The sequence below is a fragment of the Tursiops truncatus genome, chromosome 10 (assembly GCF_011762595.2).
Source record: "Tursiops truncatus isolate mTurTru1 chromosome 10, mTurTru1.mat.Y, whole genome shotgun sequence".
Lineage (NCBI taxonomy): Eukaryota > Metazoa > Chordata > Mammalia > Artiodactyla > Delphinidae > Tursiops > Tursiops truncatus.
The window spans coordinates 61,592,500-61,612,624 of NC_047043.1; the positions used below are offsets into that span (position 1 = coordinate 61,592,500).

Here is a 20,125-nt window from a genome sequence, read left to right on the forward strand (position 1 = left end):
ACAATTTCACCTAAGGCCTGAATGGAGCCAATCTCCTACCATCCTGACCCACACAGGGCTTGTTTGACACTTTATCTCCAGTCCTCCTTCTGTATCACTCCTTTCACCCAAGATCTTAACCCAGATCCTTCATAAGCAGAGAACTTTTGAGAATCCTAAATAATGATCTTGGGTAGAAATGAAGGGAACATAACCAGTCTGAGGTAAGTCAGTACATGCTAATCTTTTATTTGCATATATGATACAGTGATGCTTTCTGTTTTTATGAGATGATTTTAAGAATAATTCATATTTGTCCCGTCACAGGCAGGTTTCATAAATGAAAGCCGCGAGTTCAACAAACCAGACACTGTCCGGGCTGGTGGGCCCAAGAGAAGAGCTCATGGGAAGCCCATTGGGGCGGTGCCTGGTGTTGACCGGAAGACATAAGCAAGTGTGAGAAGAAGAAACAGAAGTAGAAAAGAGTCAAAAAGATGGTCTCCTATCCACTTACTCAACCAACCACAAACATTGCTGGGCACTGAGGGAGGTTCTAGACATGCAACATGGGGTTTGTGCCCTCAAGGAACTTCCACTCTGGCTTGGGTCATCTGAGGTCTGGGGCTGCCCCAGGCTTGCAGGCATGTTCCTATTTAGAGATCAGCAAGGTTTCTCTCTTGCTGATTTCATCCGAGAGTGTGGAGGTGGAAATGCTGTGAAGAGGATCTTCCCTCAGAGCTGCTGTGGATTTTTTATGCTCCAGGAGTGGTAGGAGGTCTGCAGCACCGGGTCCAGGGCACCATTTTTTGACTGGAGTAGGAGGCATAGGCCCACAATGGTCCAGTTGAGGTTGAGCAGTGGTTTCAGTGGGTAGGGGGAGGGGAAAGCAGGAGGTTGTGGTCCATGCAGAGTGTGGTCAACAAATGTGGGGTGTGGTCACTGGGGTGCAGCTTGTGGGTTGCTTCCTTCAGCAGTCCTGCCCAGGTTCCCTTTCTGGTAGGACGGATGCCCCTCCATCTTCCCATTCATCCCTCTCCTTCTCTGTGCCTCTTCCCTTGGATTCCCAAGGAGCTAGATTAGGAGAAGACTCTGGATTAAAAAGATTACCCCGGGAGCTAGTCTACTAGGGATGCCAAAACATCACTAGAAATGCAAAGAGACAAATGTGATTGTACTGATGAAGTGCTCCCAGGGATACAGCTATATGTGTTGAAAAGAATACTTAGGTAAGTATCCTGGGATGTAAAGGAATGGGATGGGGCGAGAAGACGGTGGAGTGAGGGCATGCATGCTCTGTAGGGGGATACAAGCTCCCCAAACCTGCCTTCTAAGAAGAGTGGGCTCAAAACCTGCTTTGGTTTGGCGAAGTGGGTGTGTCAGTGGAGTCCTCAGCTCTTCTGATCCCTGGGCTCAGCCCGCCCTCTGAACAAAAGTTGAATAAAATTGTAATAATATCAATTTGAAGGAGTGCAGAATGATTAGCCTGACCAGAAGCTCATAGGCTTAGCTCTGACCCCATAACTGTCTTTCCTTTTGCTGTTCCTTTCTTCTGTGGTGAGTGATGGCCCCACCAACTGGCTATAAGTCCACGGGAGTTTTATCCCTTCAAGGGTGCACTACCCAGCCCTCTCCAACAGGTGCTATAGGCCTAACTCTTAAAACTAGACCCTCACTCTTCCCCAGTCAGCTCAAACTCCTTCAAGGCTGGCTGCCCAGGGGCAAATAGATCATTGATCAATTGCAGCAGGAAGTGAAGGGGAAAATGCTTTACAAGCTCTCTAGGCTCCAGGTGAGGGCTATATTAGTAGCTACTTTATTCAACAAGCATGTATTGAGTGCCTGCTGAGTGCAAAGTCCTGCTCAAGGGACTGTGGAAGACTCTGGAATTCCCATTTTCAAGGAGTTGCAGCCAAATGTTCGTAACTGGGCTGCATGTCAGGATCACATGGGGAGCTTTTCCAAAGGCCCCTCTCCAGAGCTGAATCAGGTTCACAGATTGAGACCAGGTCTGTGGGGTATGGGAAAGCTCAGAGGGTGGTTTTTATCTATGTCCTTGGATGTGAAGCTCTGGGACAGTGTAAGAGACAGGGATGTGTACCACTAACTAAAAAGCAAGGGCAAGTTTACCCAATGCCACAGAGAGAGATAAGCAACGTGCTCTGAGTGGAGACTAGCGAAGAAAGGTTAAGATTTATAAAGCAGCAGCCTGGGCAAACAAGGTAGAATATGTCACATGAGCATGGGTCTCACAAAGAGCATAAATTGTAAGAATAATGACAGCTATCATTCTTTTCTCCCACTCAGTACACAGTGATAGAACACCAGGGTCCACTGCTTGGCAGGGTGCAAGACCAGGTTCCTGCCCTCTGGCAGCCTGCAGTGTGATGGGGCAGGGAGATAGGACACCCATGGGTGTAACTACGACATGCTGGAGAGCGCCAAATACTATTTTAGAGAGAACAAGCGGAGTGCTGTGGCAACCCAGAGAGTGCTCTTCTGATTTACAGGTTGTGGACACCTTCCTGAAGGAGCTGGCATTTCAGCTGGGGCTTGTAGATTAGGGAGTAGAAGGCCCAGCATGACAAAGGCCCAGAGGAGACTGGGAAAAGGGTATCTGGGAGAGGACCCGTGGCCTTTTGTGGCTGGATCCCAGGCTGCTTGGGGGGTGGGGGCTTACGGTGGAATAAAATTAGAAAGAATGGAAATGTTAGTTGGCACCAGATCGTAGGGGCCTTTATTTACATGCAAATAAAGCCTACGGTGTTTGGGCTTTATTTGCCATGTAACGTGGAGCCACTGAGGGTTTTGAAGCACCCTGATGTCAATGCAGAGGACGCTTGGTGGGGAAAGAGATGAGCAGCAGGAAGGTGCAGAGGAAGTGAGGCGGTTTGGGGACGAAGCCACAGGCATGTGACAGACACTGGGAAGGTAACATCAACAGGACTTGGTGGTGGGAGTAGGAGTGGAGGGGAAGGAAATGCAGGGCTCAAAGATAACTTGGTTTTGGGGGGAAGCTGGGACCATCAACCAGGAGGGGGAGAACATTTTAGGTGGAACATGATGAATCGGAAATGTCAGCTCAATACCCAGCTGGAGAGGAGGCGATGCTGGAGGAATCTTCAACTCTGGATGCCTTCATCAAGGTGGGTGTTTGGTTATCTGGGCTTCAGAGCTGGACTGCTGGCACCTGGAGGGTAGCATCTGCATCTCATTCATTTTTACATCCTCCAAATAAATGCCGGCAGAAGATGGCACTTATCACACTCATTCTTAAGATTATAGACTAAATATGCCAGTGCCGGTTCACGTGCTAGCAACTGGAACTATGATACAGAACACGTCTCGAGTCCAGCTGCGGGTTTTTAGAGTGCAGATTTCCTTCTGACTGTGCTTATTTGAGGATGTGATTACTTTTGTTCTGCAGAGAGCCCCATCCGGAGCCAACCCCCTCCAAAATCAGCTGGGACAGCCCTACCGTCAGGGAGGGGAGAGACCGTCTTGCCAGCAGCCTACATCTGCACAGTTGAATTTCAGACCCTCATAAAGTCTTGAGGGATGCTCCTTTCAGGGCATGCTTTCCTATTTTAGAGCCTTCTGAACTAAGCAAGGATAAGAAATCCATGTCTGAATGAAAGAATAAATGCTAAAAGATTTTCTCAAAATCTAAGAAACGTTTTTCTGGATGGCAATATAAAATTTCCAGATGGGGAAATTTTCCACAGAAGAGGGGGCATATAGGACCCCTTGACGTAATGTACTTCTTTCACCCCCGTCGCTGCAGTGGTAGCGGGTCCCAGAGCTGTGCCTTCTATGCTCCTTCCTGCCCTGCTTCTCCTTCAGCTCCACCTCCTCCGGCTCCTCTGTCTACCGCCACCTGCTCCACCAAACTCCCTCTCAATAAAAGGAGATGCCCTCATAGGTGAAGGCACCTGGGGGGTGAGGTGACAGGGGAAGGCCAGGTGCCTGTTGCCGGCAGAGCAAGAAGTGCCGGAGCAGACTTTTGAGGTGTCTGCGGAACTTGACCCCGACAAAGACGTAGAGCACCGGGTTGAAGCAGCAGTGGGAGAAGGCAACGTTGCGGCAGATGAGCAGGGCATAATCCAGCTGCTGGCTGACCTCGCAGCTCCGAATGACGCCAAGTTTCAACAGTGTCTGCAGAAACAGGATCAGGTTGTAGGGAGCCCAGCTGAGGAAGTATGCCGCCACAATGGTGAAGATGAGCCTAACTGTCCGGTGGCGCCGTTTGGACCGCGAGCGGAACAGGGTCCTGAGAATCTCCACGTAGCAGAACAGGATAATCCCCAAGGAGAGAAGGAAGATGATGTTGTGCTGGTAGACTGAGGCTAGGAACCACTCGAGTTCTGAATAATCACAGCCCGAAGGGAACACCTTGTGGAAGATGGCATCGGGGATGGAGGACAGGATGCTGGCTGCCCACACAGCTATGGTCACCAGCACGCGGCGCTGGAGGGTGTGGACACGCAGGGATGAGATGGGACTCACCACGGACAGGTAGCGATGGATGGTCATGATGGTCAGGAAGGAGATGCTGCTGTAGAGGCTGATGGAGAAGATCATGTTGAGGAGCTTGCAAAAGAAGTCTCCCAACAACCAGCCCCAGTGGTACCCCAAGATCCACACGGGCAACAAGCAGGAGAATGCCAGGTCTGAGAGACACAAGTTGAGGATGAAGACGTTGGTGAGGGACTCCAGGCTCTCATACTTCACCAGGACCCACAACACCAGGCTGTTGCCCACCATGCTGAGGAAGAACACCAGGCAGTACAGGATGGTGGTGCTGAAGGTGGCAAAGACAAAGGTCTTCTTCTCACACAGAAAGCTCTGAGGATCATACTCAAAAGGGGCGGTGGTCTCCGGGATGTCTGAGGGCTCCATCCAGACGCTGAGAGCATCTGAAGTGATACAGACATGGAGTTCAAAGCCATGTGGTTAGGCTAGAGAGCAATAGGACCCATGATACAAAGAAGTGTAGTCCATGTTCCAGCTACTGGGCGGCGAACTATTTATAAGGAAATTAGGAACTTTTGCCAAAATGTGAAGTCACTAAGCATGCTGTTTAGTCTGGTTAGCATTTTTTCTTAGCAAGACTTTCTTGAAGGAAGTGACACATTAACTTACAATATGTCATAAGCCCCTTCCCTTCTTGAAGACTGTCATTTGAGTAACACTAAGCTAGACCAGTGTCCCAGTAGGTGTAGGAGAAAGACAGTGGAACTGGATTCAAAGACCTGAGATCAAAGGTGGGGCCCAATATCACGTTCCTGGGCAAGCTTTTTAACCTTTCTGAACCTCGGGTCCTCATCTACAAAACAGCACTCATGATCCCAGGGTCATTCCTTCATTTATTCAACAAATATCTACTAAGAATTTACTATGCCCACCTGCCTTTCCTTCTCCTCTCCCTCTGTCCCTCCCTTCCTTTCTTTCTTCCTCTGCTCCTTCCTTTTCTTCCTCCCGTAAAGTGTACAAACCCTGATGGCAGGATTGTTTCAGGAAACTTGCTGTCTCCAGGAACTGGTCCAAAAGGAGAGGACACAAAAGGAGCAAACATCTCTCTCACGTAAATCCAATTATGAAATCATCTCAAGACTTCAGTGAATGTTGAGAATCTGGGAGATCAAATCCCCACTAACACAGAGGATTAACTCTCAGAGCAGAAAGCTTCATCATCTGGGAGTTTGGTCTACAGAGTATCTTACAAGCAAGTGGAAATCCTAAGTGTCCAATAGGAGGGGAGTAGCTAAGAAAACATATGGTCAAATTGATTTAATCCTCTGTGCTAGTGAGATTTTAGAAATAGTGAGACTAGGACTTCCCTGGTGGTGCAGGGGTTAAGAATCCGCCTTCCCAGGAAGATCCCACAGGCCGCAGAACAACTGAGCCCACGCGCCACACTACTGAGCCTGTGCTCTAGAGCCTGTGAGCCATAACTAGTGAGCCCACGTGCCGCAACTACTGAAGCCCACACGCCTAGAGTCTGTGCTCCACAACAAGAGAAGCCACCGCAACGAGAAGCCCGCGCACCGCAACGAAGAGTAGCCCCCGCACGCCACAACTAGAGAAAGCCCGCGTGTAGCAGCGAAGACACAATGCAGCCAAAAATAAAATATAAATAAATAAATATTTTAAAAAAAGAAATAGTGAGACTAGAAGGCCAAGGAGACAAAAGAGAAGTGATTGAAGAGCTGGAAATTTCACTGAGAGAGGGGCAAATGAAGCTGCAGGGCCTCAGAGAAGGACGGGAGACTTGGATGAAGCAGCTGCCTGAAACAGATAAGAGAGCTCTCGTCATCCACTATGTGTCAGGCACGGAGCTAACACATTATACTCAACTGCTCCCTTAATCCTGCAACGCTCTCTCTTAAGACGTGACCATTTCCATTTTATAGAAGAGGAGACAGGTTCAGACTGGTAAAATGACCTTCTCAATGTTCTAAAGCCAGGAAGCAGCAAGGAGGGCCAAGACTGGAACCCAGGCTTTATGACCTTGTATTCTGAGGAGGAGAACTGGAGAAATAATTTCCCACTTCCTGGTTTGGGACAGGAGGAAAAATAGCGGTGAGGGTGCAGTCTCAAAATGTATCCTATCTTAGGTAGTTAAATCAACTTGTGTCTCTAAACACAAAAGTGAAGATAGTTGAAAATATTAATATGGTTGTTTTGTCTTGTATTCTTTTGATATCTAGAGAGGGATACGTATGCTTCTGCATGCTTCCTGTCCACTTCGGTTTCTTATTTTTAGTGTTTACGGATTTTATTCATTTTTCTACTTAGGATAACACTGTTTTCCTTATGGATTTTTAAGAGCACTTTACTTAGTCTGGTCAACCCATTCTGCTTCTGACTATGTCTTATGGTCTTACTTTTTTGACATTTAGAAATTGGGTACTTACATTTTAAAGAAGAGCTTATCTGACTCAATACAACAGCCCTTAATGACCAATGACATATGTCAGGTGCTATGATAGATGCTGGATTATATAGTATGAACATAACAGACTCTACCTACAAGAAGCTTACAGTTTAGAATGAAATCAGAAATGACACAAATATCTGGGATTTCCTGGAGATATTTTGGAACAGGGGGTTTGTAAGCACCCTTCATATTGTACAAAGCCAAAGCTGGTTGTCTGAAAGAAAATTTTTTAAAGGTACTAAAACTCTAGCTAGACTGAGAACAAAAAGAGAGAGAACACGAACTGTCAATACCAGGTATGAAAGAGTGCTTATTGCTACAGATCTTACAGACTTTAAAAGGATAACAGAGAAATATTATGATCAGTTATAACAAATTCAACAACAAACGAAATGGACAGATTTCCTTAAAAATTCAACCTACCAGAACTGACATGAAATGATATGACATAGTCCTACCTTTATTATAGTAATTTAGTTAACTCTAAAAAACTGTCCCAGATGATTTTTCTAGTGCCTTCTGTCAAACATTTAAGAAAGAAAGAACACTGATCTTAGGCAAACTATCTGAAATACAGGATGGAATAACTCCCAAATTGTTTTATGAGGCCAGCATAGCCCTGATACCAAAGCGGAGAAAAATATTACAACAACAGAAAACTATAGACCAATATCCCTCATGAAGACAGACATAAAAATCCTTAACCAAACATTAGCAAATCAAATCCAGCAATATATTTTAAAAGGTTAATACGTCATGACCAAGTGTTTATCTCAGAAATATGAAGTTGGTTTAATATTTGAAAATCAATCAATTTAAGTGACCATATTAAGACAAAAACTATATGATCCTTTTTGATAAATGCAGAAGAGCATTTGACAAAACTCAACACTCATTCATGATATAAACACTCAGCAAACTAGAAATAAAAGGGATATCAGGTACCTACAAAAAAACATTCCAGTGTTTTGTTGGTTATTGATTCATTCACTCAAAATTTCAGAGGAGCTGCCAGTCAGGGCCTGGTAGGCCTTGGGCACAGAAAGAAGAATGGTGCCAACCCCCAAAGCTCTCCGAGTTACAACCTAGGGGTTTGGTTCCCTTTGCCTGTCATTGCTCTCCCACCCCATCTCTGAAGCCCACTTCAATTCTAACAGAGTAACTTTAGCTTTCTGGTCCACATTATAATTTGGATTGAGAAATACAGCTCTCAATTACCCAAACACTAATAATAACAATGCCTTACATAGAGACTTATAACCAAACACCTCCACTTTCTTTAGCACAAGGAAAAGCAAAGCATTATATGATAGTTGTACTCAAAGCACGGTCCACAGACCTGCTTTTCAGCAATACAGGTTTTTGGGAATCCTCAGATCCAGGGAATCAGAGCCTCTGGAGGGAGGGCTCAGGAATCTGCATTATTTACCTGCTCTCCAGGTGGTTCTGATACCTACCGGGGAGTTTAAGAACTCCTGCTGTAGGCTATTAGAAGTAGAGGAAAACATATGTTTGAAATGTTTGTAAAGGAACTCACCTATATCTGCACCTCTTTACACGCTTCTTGAGGCAGAAATGGTGCTTCTTTGTTTCATATTTTGCGCAAAGAAACCGAAACACCCACCCTGCCCAGCAGGCTAGAGGAAGGTGGGGGAAGGCTAATGTGCAGAGTCTCAGAGGGAGACAGAGGGAGAGACAGGGAGTCTTCCTAACCCCCCTCTTCCCACCACTAGGCGTCCTGGCTTGATCTGCTCCCAACCCCCCCACTCCACCCAAGACCTCATGTAGAACCTGGCTACGTCACTTGTCACTTGGAAAAGAGCTGGTCACCCAGCCTGTCTCCACAGGAAGGTGGGGTCCACAGCTTAGGGGTCATCTAAGCCCCTGGGTTCCACCAAGGATAGATGCAGGTAATTTTGGAGTTGGAAGGGATCATAAAAGATAATGTATTTTTTTAAAGTGGTATTTTAATCCTATCAAAAATTATACTTGATTAATGTACCAGTAATGCTTTATTATTATGTTAAATTGAAATAATTCATGTAATAAAAAATTTAGCATTTTAAATTGTATAATTCAGTAGTTTGGGGCATATTCACAATGTTGTACACCACCATTACTATCCAGTTCAGAACATTTCCATCACCCCGAAAGAAATTCAGGCTTGTTTGTCAGCAGAAGATCCTACTCCCTACCTCGCTCCATCTCTTGGCAACCACTAATCTACTTTCTGTCTCTATGGTTTTGCCTATTCTGGACATTTCATGTAAGTGGAATCGTATGTGACCTTTTGTGTCTGGCTACTTTCACTTAGCATAATATTCTGAGGGTTCATCCATGTTGTAGCATGTATCAGTACTTCATTCCTTTTTATGGCTGAATAATATTCCACTGCATGGATAAGCCACATTTCAACCAGTCATCAATTGAATGACGTTTGGGTTGTTTCTACTTTTTGGCTATGATGAATAATGCTGCTCTGAACATTCACTTGTAAATTTCTGTATGGATATATATTTTCAATGCTCTTGGGTATTTACCTAGGAGTGGAATTGCTGGATTGTTTGGTAACGCCATGTTTAGCTTTCTGAGGAACTTCCAAATCATTTTCCACAGAGCTGTGCCATTTTATTTTCCCACCAGTAATGTATGAAGGCTCCAATTCTGTTGATCTTCACTGCAAAAATGGGATCGTCTCATGTACACTGATTTATCCTTTTTCCGTTAAACAAAATGGCATGAAAGCCTTTCCAAGTCTTCTTCTTTATAACAGCTGGAAAGTGTTCCACTGCATTATGGTATCAGGATTTACCTATTTTCCTGTCAATGGACATCCAGTTTGCTTTCAATTTTTAAAATCATCACAGTGCTGCAGGGATTAAAGGTATATCTAATCATACACCTTTAATGTACTGGTGTTGAACTACTGTAGGATGGATTTCTAGAAGTGGTGCCTTTCTGGGTTATAGGGAATGTGCATTTTACATTTGGTAAGTACTGCCAAAATACTTACCATTTAGAACCTCTAAAATGGTTGTATTTATTTACATTTCCAAAATAGTGTATACCTGGTCAAAAATCAGGTGTTACCAACTTTAAAAATTTTGTTCATTCTGAAAGGATACTCGTAGCATCATGTTGTTTCGATTAAAATATTGTTATTTGGAGTCAGGAATTTTCTCTACAGATTTATTGTCCAATTGTGTGTGTGTGTAATTGTTCCTTGCTGAGGGAGATAATTATTGCAAGGACTCATATAGCAAGTGTTTAACAAATGTTTGTTCCCTAAATATGAAGACACAATTTGAAACTAACATTTTCACATTTCCTCACATTTGGTTTCATTGTGAAAAAAGTTCATGCTCTCGCCTTAAACAGAAAGTTCTAAAACACTGGTCAGGCTGGACAAAGATGGAATTGAGTTCCAGCCTCATACAGACTCGACATACAGAAGGGGAAGTTCAGTTCTGGGTAAAGCACAATGTGGATAGGGGCCTGGTTATCACATTCAGGGTCTGGGCCCATCTGTGGGCAAGTGGGATCCGGGGCAGAGACCAGCATCAGAGGTCTTTGGCATCAGCATCAGAGTGGGGCTCTTGGCGGGAATTAATTGCTGTTAATAGGGGAACCACTGACTCGAGATCCCCAGGGTCTCATGATCTAATTGGACCAAGTCCAGCAGGATGGATGGTTCTGTTTGAGCCTCAGCCCCATGCACATGAGAACAGGCACAGGCATGGGCAAATGAAAGGTCTTGCAGCTTTGGGAGCCCTTGGAGACAGCATCCTGGCTTCACTGGGAAGTACATTCACAGGGCACAGGAGGGAGGAGGCTGACAGCATCCAGAAGGCCATATACCTCTCTGTGGGAACATCTAGCCCCTGGCTGGAGTGGCCCTAGTGGGAGAGACTAGAGCTAGTGTTTGATCTGGGCAGAGGTATGCTGGAGCTGGCTCATACCAGCTTGTGTGCGTTTCATTTTTAGGAATTTTACAAGTTGGTTGCTGTTGCATTAGTAGCATGAAATCAACCATGGTGGAAGTATTGACACCTTGGAATCTGGCAATCACTGCAAATCAGGGCTTTTCCCTCTGGAGAGCTGGTTGTTAAGATTTACCAGCACACCACTGGATAGAAGGTTAGCATTTTCTCAGAATTGCTCCAAAGATAAAAGTCCCAAATTCCTATCCTTGCTGGTGTAGTGGTATCATTCAGGATTCCAGAAAGGGACAGGTGGCCCTCTCAAGAGGGTGACTGAGGACAGTGCAGGGAAAGGACTTTTACAAAGGTGTGGGCAGGGTGTAGGGAATGCGAGCAGCGATGGTGAAGTACCCCTGGGCCAGCAAGAGTGGGCAGCTGCCACTGAGCCCAGGGCTAAATGCACAGGAGGAAGAGCCACCGAAGGACCTGGCGAGACGGGCCCTACAAGAAGGCTGCTGGACACTGGATGTGGATTTTGGCAGAGGAAGTATTCACTTCCACCACTTGCCCAACAGAGAGAGAGCCAGAAGAATAAATACGCCAACCTCTTTCTCCTCCCACCCCCCTCCACCCAAACTCCTGCTGGTGCCTTCTACTGGCACCAGCAGGGAGGCAGGGGAGACTGTTGATGCAGCCCATACAGGGGAGCCTCAGAAGCAGAGGCGGGTGAGGAAAGTGGAAGGCAGACCTGGAGGGATGGAAGTAAGGCATCCAGTTCAGAGACTTAAGCGGCCCGTCCCCATCCAGCTCATTTGATGCACGCCTCCCTTGCCCACTGCACTCGGTGGCCACACACGCTGCTTCCTCCCTCCCCCGCTAGTTCATTACCCCTCCTCCTTGGCTTTAACTTCACCCTCCCGTTGCCTGTGTTCTTTTACACCTTGTCATTCTTCAAAGCAATTCTCTGCTAATGCTTATTATGCTTATCGTTTTTAACCAATAATGATTCATTTAACAATTAAAATACCAGCAGCCAACATGTACTGGCACTTCCCACACGCCAGGCACTGTGTAACTGTTAGGCTGTATTCCAGAGGGCAGGCACCATGTCTCTGTCTTGTTCATTGCTCTCTCTCTCCAGTGCCCGGGACAGAGCCTGGAACACACCAGGAGCTTGACAAACATGTGGAGTAAAACTCCTCACGATGACCCTAGCAAGTGTTTCCCAGCTCGTCTGTAGTATGGGAGATTACATATGGCTGCAAATGTTTTACTGCTCCTTCCACTGAGAGGCAAAGTCTAACTCCATTCTCCTTGAATGTTGCTGCTCTTGGTAACGTACTTGACTGATAGAACGTGGTGAAAGTGAGATTCTGGGACTTCAGCTGGGTCCCTAACATTCTCATTGATAGCCTTGAACCACCGTTTATGAAGTCCAACTCCATGAGGCCACCGTGCTGGTGAGGCCACATGTGGAGCGGCTGACAGTTCTGGCTGAGCCCAGCTCTCCAGCCTTCTCCGTCGGGGCTAGACCTGGGAGGGAAGCTGCCTTGGAGCAGCCCTCCATCTCCTAGCTCAGTGGCATCGAGGGACCGTCACTGACGCCACACGAAAAAGGATTACCCAGCTGAGTGCTGCTCAGGCTTCTGAGTCACAGTTTATGAGATATAATAAAATGGCTCTTATTTTAGACCTCTATATTTGAGAGTGCTTAATTACACAACAATAGTCAGAACTTATAATATTGGTTAGGGGGAAATCCCTATGCTGATTTTCTATCCCACCTTTACCCATCCCACGTTCTACGTGCCCCTTGACGACTGTCATCACCCAGAGTCTTGTTGACTCTCCAGCAAGTCACCTTTGATGTGGCTTTAACAGAGGTGCCCACTCAAGGGAGCTTCCATGTGAACATGGCTGGGAAATCCCCCAAGGGCAGGCCTGGCTGCTCTGTAGGCAGCAAAGGGAGCTGAGTGGTTCTGGGTCAACTGCCAAATCGTCACATGGCCCCCTTCAACCTTTTGTGACGGTGAAATCACCGACTCCCGGGGAGAGGCCCTTTCCTTGGAGACCTGCTCTGCCCACCCGACCACGCACAGGCCTGGTTGGGGAAATCAGGCGCTGGCCAGGGCTGCCCCGGCTTCCACTGCTGCCCCGCTCCCCGCTGGTCCCGTCCCAGGCAGAGCAAACACTGCTGGCATCACCAGGACTTGTCTGTGAGGAGCTTCCGAGGGCCACACGGGTTGCAGCTAGAGGACTAATCCCTGGGGGTGTGCTCTGAAGGTGTGCAGGGTTCTGAATGGAGCCTTTTGGACGTTTCTGGCAGCACCGCAGGCTAAAGAGACGCCTGAGAGGCTTGAGGCCTCTTGACCTTCTCCAAGGCCTCCGGAAGGGGCCGCGTGCGGATGTCCCTGGGGCTCTGCCAGCCCATCCTGAGCAGCAAGGTCTCCCTCTTCTCACTCCCACCGGTGCTCCTCAAGCACACTTGGGTGGGTGGGTGGGCGTCATGACAGCGTTCCTGGCAGAGGCAGCAAGAGTTTGGAGAAGAGCGAGTACAGGATGTGTTCGTGAGGCAGTGAGACAGGTGCATCAGGGCCAGACCTCACAGAGCCTCGGACGCTCCTGGATGCCCTTGGCACAGCCATCATTTCTGCACTATGTGGGGCTCGTGGGAAATACAGATTGCCAGGCCCTGCCCAGACCTATAGAGACAAGCTCTTCAGGTGAGGCTTGGGCCTCTGCATTTGTGACAAGTGTCCGGGGGGTTCCGAAGGAAGCCAGACAGTGTAGAGATTAATACCACGGGCTCCAGAGTTAGGCTGCAGGGGTGCAAACGTGGACTCCAGGATTCAGTGCCCATGGAATTTTGGCACCTCAGTTTCCCCACGTGAATTGCAGATAATTACAGCATCAACCTCACGGACTTGTTATGAGGATTAGACAAAGTGAATGAGTTAGGTACTTAGGACAACGCCCAGTGAGCGCTCAATAACCGGACGATGGCAGTAGATGCAATGCAGGAAGCTGTACCTTCAGTACAGGGTCAGATCTCAATAAATGTTTGTTGAATGGAGGACAAGAGCAAAACACGTTCAGCCATACCACTGGCACAACCATGCCATGAACATTTATTTTTATAGCAAGCTCTGGCATTATTCTAGGTGCTGGTGGTTCAAAAAGGAATAAATCATTCCCTGCCCTTAAGATGCTCACAGGCTCACAGATGTGGAAATGGGTGGTTAGGATACAGTGTGTTAAGTGTGATGTGAGGGACAGGCTCTGGGCATACCAGCCTTGGAGAGGCAAGGAAGGCTTCCTAGAGGAGGTGATGTCAAAGGGAGATCTGAAGGATGAGTAGGAGTTATGCAGGGAAAGGGGGCTGAATGCCAGGTGTGGGGGAACATTTATGCAGTAGGGCACATTCTGAGCCTCCCAATGACTCGAAGTGAGAGAGACGTGTGGTGGAAGAAGCAGACCGCTAGGGTTTGAGGCTGGAAAGATGAGCAGCATCAGCTGGCTGGGTTGAGTTGGGTTGCCCAGTGCCTTCAGGTCTGACTAGCTCAGCTCACGCACTGCACGTCCTTATCACGAAGATTGCCTCGTGTGTCACTGAATAACGGTCCCCTGGATTAGTCAGTTAGCACCCTGCTTCAGTGTCCAGAGTATGAAAAGTCACAGAGGTCCAAATCCCTGCCCAAGTCACTCTCAAGTGGAGGAGTGTCAAATAATTTGGAGTCCATGTTTCAAAATCACCACATGGAGATTCAGGGAAAAGTTCCTGAAGGAGAGGACATGGGCCAAGTCTTGAAAGGTGAGTAGGACTGAACAGGGAGAGAAGAGGAGGAAGGATGTGCCATTCGGGGATCAGCAAATGTAAACATCAGGAGATAGGAGGTCTTGAGGCTGGGTCAAAGGACTCCACTTAGGCTCGAGACGAGATGTGTGCCGAGAGGGGTGCTGGGAGATGAGCAGGAGAGGGAGGCAAAGGCCCTTGGGTGCTGAGCTCAGGAGTCTGAAATGCATCCTGAATGGAGAACTAGTAAAGGGTTTTAAGCAGAGGAATAAGGTGATCCGTGGATTCACTAGGATGCTCTTGGCTGTAAGTGACAAAGCACAGGACTGAAGAGGCTTAAGTGGTCGAAGCTGTTAATTTTCCACAGGAAGGTAACGCTAGGGTTGGTGCAGCAACTTGGCGATGTCATCAAGAACCACGGCCCCTTGTACCTCTTGTGCTAGCCTCAGCGCCTCTGTAGCATCGCTCCTCACAACTACAAGACGGCTGCTATGGCACCAAGTGTCACGGCTTTGTAAAGCATCCAAATCAGGAAGGAAGGAGGCATATGTCTAAACAAGCAGCTTTCATTGGGGGCAATTTTGTGATGTCTGGGGGCATTTCTGGTTCTCACAGCTTGAAGGAGGTACTGACATCTAGCAGGTAGAGGCCAGGGATGCTGACAAACAGGACGAACTCCCATGAGAGAAAATTACCAAAATGGCAATAATACCGAGGTTGAGAAACGATGGTCTAAACGGATTGGGTGCCCTTAGCTTACACACGGAGGTGAAGTTGTGTCACTGCACGTTTGCAGCTAAGAGCCCAGAGATTCAGTTCCATGGCTTAGCTGCTAAGGGACACTAGACACTGCCAGATATGTCAATGTATTATAAAGTTACAACCATACGAAGTTCTAGATAGACTGAAATGTAAGAAGTGAAACCAAAAAAGGGGGAAAACAGAAATAGTTATCAGATGGATGGGGAACGACTTCATAAACATATATTTACATATATTGCATATAAACATAAATACAACATGTCTATGGTTTTCAGCACATGTCATTTGAGGAGGGTATTATCATCTGTCAGACAGTGAATTGGTTTGCAGGATATAGCTTGCTTTCTTCTTGATACATCTTTAGTTCCTGGAATTTCTATTCTATTGTAGTCAGTGTAGTGTCTTTTTTCCTTTCAGTTTTCTGAAGCAGAATTAGTTGGACTGACCTTGTTGTGATAGGGGCAGTGATGGTGGGAAGTGGGGAAGAAGCTGACTTAGAAGGCAGGGGTTGCCAACATACAAGAAATTCAGCTTGTCTACAGTCAACTCAGACCCTTAAATGTCACTGGTATTTCTGCTGGAGGTTTCTGGTTTGGCCTAATTCTTTTAGAGATGCAATGCTGATTTGGTACTTTTTTTTCCCTTCCGAATCAGCTTCCTTTTCCTGTTTTTTGCTTACCATGGTCTCTGCCATTAGCCTTGTTTTTTGCAAATGAGAATTTGAGCTCTGCTGGTTAGGTGTGGGTATAAGTATGCCATGGGTGTGTGTGTGTGTACATGCGTGTGTGTGGTTGTGTGTTCCTGTGTGTGTATGTATAGATTTCCATGTCAACACAAGTTGGCTGGCAAAATTCTGGACTCCTTCAATGATAAAGATGGGTCTCCTTCTAACCCACGCTCACTATGAAATCAACAGCTGAAAAGAATATAATAAAAATAGTAAACCAACTTACTGTACCCGAAAATCTTCAACAAGTGAGTTACTGGAAAATAAATAGCACAGTTTTCAATAATCCAAGGATCAAACAAGACTCAAGGGGAATTAAAAAAAAACACATTGAATGGCATAAAAGTGAAAATACAACATCAAACTTTGTGGGACACAGTTAAAGCAGCACTGAGAGGGAAATTTTTAGCACTAAATGCTTACATTAGAAAAGAGAAAATGTCCCACATAAATAATCTAAGCACCTATCTTAAGAGCATAGAAAAAGAAGCAAAATAAACTCAAAGTAAGTAGAAGGAAAGAAAAAATAAAGAGAAGAATTGATAAAATTGCAAACATAAACCCAAGAGAAATGAAACAAAAAAAGTTTGTTCTTTGAAAAGATCAATAAAAGTGATATCCTCTAGAAAGACTAACGAGAAAAGAGAAAGACACAAATTACTAATATCAGGAAGGAAACAGTGGTTATTGCTACAGATTCTGCAGACATCAAAGATAATAACCAAGGACTTCCCTGGCGGTCCAGTGGTTAAGACCCCGCACTCCCAATGCAGGGGGCCCAGGCTCAATCTCTGGTCAGGGAACTAGATCCCGCATGTCGCAACTAAAAGATCCCACATGCTGCAACTAAAAGATCCTGCATGCCACAACTAGACCTGGCGCAGCCAAATAAATAAATAAAAATATTTTTTAAAAAGATAATAATCAAATAGTATGAACATCTATATAACTTAGATGAAGTAGACTAATTCCTCAAAAAACACAGGTTACCACAACTCACCCAATATGAAATAACTAAATAAATAAACTCACCCAATATGAAATAACTAAATAAATAAACTCACCCAATATGAAAGGGCTCACCCAATAAGCCCTTCAAGGAAACTGAAGTCATAATTTAAAACTCCTGAGAAAGAAATTTCCAGGCCCAGATAATTTGACTGGATGATTCTTTTAAATGTTTAAAGGAGAATTAACACCCATTCTACATAACCCTTTCCAGAAAATAGAAGAAGAGAGAATACTTCACACCTCACTTTGTGAGACCAGTATTACCCTGGTACCAAAACCAGATAAAGATGGTACCAAAAAGTACATATAATAACTACAGACGAATATCCTTCACAAATACAAATGAAAAAACTCTTTAATAAATATTAGCAAATAGAATATGGGGTTTATTCCAGAGATGCAAGGCTGGTTCAATACTTAATCAGTGAAATCCACTGTATTAAAAGGCTAAAGAAGAAAAACCACATGATCATATCAACTGATACAGAAAAATCATTTGACAAAATTCAACAACTATTGGGACTTCGCTGGTGGGGCAGTGGTTAAGAAGCTGCCTGCCAATGCAGGGGACACAGGTTCAATCCCTGGTCTGGGAAGATCCCACGTGCTGTGGAGCAACTAAGTCCGTGCGCCACAACTACTGAGCCTGCACTCTAGAGCCCATAAGCCACAACTACCGAGCCCGTGTGCCACAACTACCGAAGCCCACGTGCCACAACTACCAAAGCCCACGTGCCTAGAGCCCGTGCTCCGCAACAAGAGAAGCCACTGCAATGGGAAGCCCGCGCACCGCAATGAAGAGTAGCCCCCGCTCGCCGCAACTAGAGAAAGCCCACATGCGGTCAAAAATAAATAAATAAATAAATTTATTAAAAAAAAATTCAGCAACTCTTTATGATAAAACTCTCAGAAAAAACTAAGGATTGGGGGGACTTTCTCAATTTGAGAAAAAATACTTATTAAAAACCACCAGTTGGGCTTCCCTGGTGGCGCAGTGGTTGAGAGTCTGCCTGCCGATGCAGGGGACACGCGTTTGTGCCCCGGTCCGGGAAGATCTCACATGCCGTGGAGCGGCTGGGCCCGTGAGCCATGGCCGCTGAGCCTGCGCGTCCGGAGCCGGTGCTCCGCAACGGGAGAGGCCACAACAGTGAGAGGCCCGCGTACCGCAAAAAAACAAAAAAACACACCAGCTGACAAAATACTAATGTTGAAAGACAATGTTTTCGCATAAGATTGGGAGCAAGGCAAGGGTGTCTATATTAACCACTCTTGTTCAATATAGTACTGGAAGCCTCGGGCAGCACAGTAAGCAAAAGGAAAGAAAAGGCGTACAGGTTGGAAAGGGACAAATAAAACTGTCCCTGTTTGCAGATAGCATAATGGTCTACCCAGAAAATGCCAAATATCCAAAAACAAAACAAAACTGAAACAATTCCTAGGATAATAAGTGAGTTTAGCAAAGTTGCAAGATATAAGATCAACATATAAAAATCAATTGTATTTCTATATATTAGCAATAAACACACAGAAAGCAAAATTTAAAGTACAATATTATTTACAATCTCTCTCTCCAAAAAGAAATACCTGCGCATAAATCATCAAAATGTACAAAACATGTACACTGAAAATTATGAAATGCTGATGAAATAAAAAAGATCTAAATAAATGGAGAGATATTCATGGGTTGGAAGATTCATCATAGTAAAAATGTCAATTCTCCCTCAAATGATATATGGTTATAATGAAATTTTTAGCAAAATCCTCCAAGATTTTTTGTAGGCAGAGACAGACTTATTCTAAAATTTATATAAAAAGCAAAGGATTTAGAATAAATAAAACATTTTGAAAAAGAAGAAAGGAATGGGAGTAATCCCTCTGTTCTATTTCAGGACTTATTACGCAGCTATAGTAATTAAGACCGTAGTATGGGCAGAGGGGTGGACACCAAGATTAATGGAAGGGAATGGAAAGCCCAGAAATAGCCCCACACCAGTAAGGCCATCTGATTTTTGACAAAGGTGCAAAAGCAATTCACTGGAGGAAGGATAGCTGACTTTTCAACAAATGGTGCTGGAGCAATTGGATATTCATAGGCCAGAAAATAAATAAGTAAATAAAAAGAACCTCAACTTAAATTTTGGATTTTATATAAAAATTAACTCAAAATGCATCACGGATATAAATGTACATATAAAATTATAAAAACTTTTAGAAGAAAACATAGGAGAAAATATTGGGGACCTAAAGCTTAGTGACAAGTTCTTAGACATAACACCAAAGGCATAAACAAAAGTGAGATATATTAGACTTCATCAAAATGAAAAAGCTTTGCTCTGCAAATGATCCTGTTAAGATAAGCTACAGACTGAGAGATAGCATTTGCAAACTGCATATCAGACAAAGTACCCATGTCTAGAATATATACAGAATCCTCAAAAGTCAGCAGTAAAAAAGCCAAACAATTCAGTTAAAAATGGGTAAAGAACTTGGAGAGACATTTCACTGAAGAGAATATACAGATTGTAAATAGGCACATGAAAAGATATTCAACATCATTAGCCATGAGGGAAATACAAATTAAGACTATGATGAGGTATTACCACATACCTATCAGAAAAGCTAAAATAAAAACCAGGGGCCATGCCAAAATCTGGCAAGGATGTAGAGAAACGATCTCTCATACACTGCTGTAGGAAACGTGAAATGGCACAGCCACTCTGGAAAAGAGTAGGACAGTCTCTTAAAAAACTGAACACACACCATATGATCCAGCAATCACACTCTTGGGCATCTACCCTGGGGAAATGAAAACTTATGTTCTCACAAAAACCAATACACGATCGTTTACAGAAGATTAATTCTTTATAGCCCCAAACTGGAAACAACCAAAATGTCCCATAATGGGTGAATGGCTAAATTCCATACCCTGGGATACTACTTAGTAATAAAAAGGAGCAAGCTTTTGGTATATGCAATGATCTGCAGAGATCTCAGGG

General features: G+C 45.1%; 1 protein-coding gene across 1 annotated transcript in view; it reads right to left on the minus strand.

The window, feature by feature from the left end:
* Positions 1 to 211: 211 nt before the first annotated feature.
* The window catches only part of XCR1 (X-C motif chemokine receptor 1), a 31,538-nt gene continuing 11,624 nt past the window's right edge, over positions 212 to 20,125 (minus strand). Inside the window, exon 3 of the mRNA XM_004324550.4 lies at positions 212 to 4,892. Within this exon, the coding sequence (XP_004324598.2) occupies positions 3,874 to 4,892 (1,019 nt within the window). The 3' untranslated portion in view covers positions 212 to 3,873. The remainder of the gene's footprint in view (positions 4,893 to 20,125) is intronic.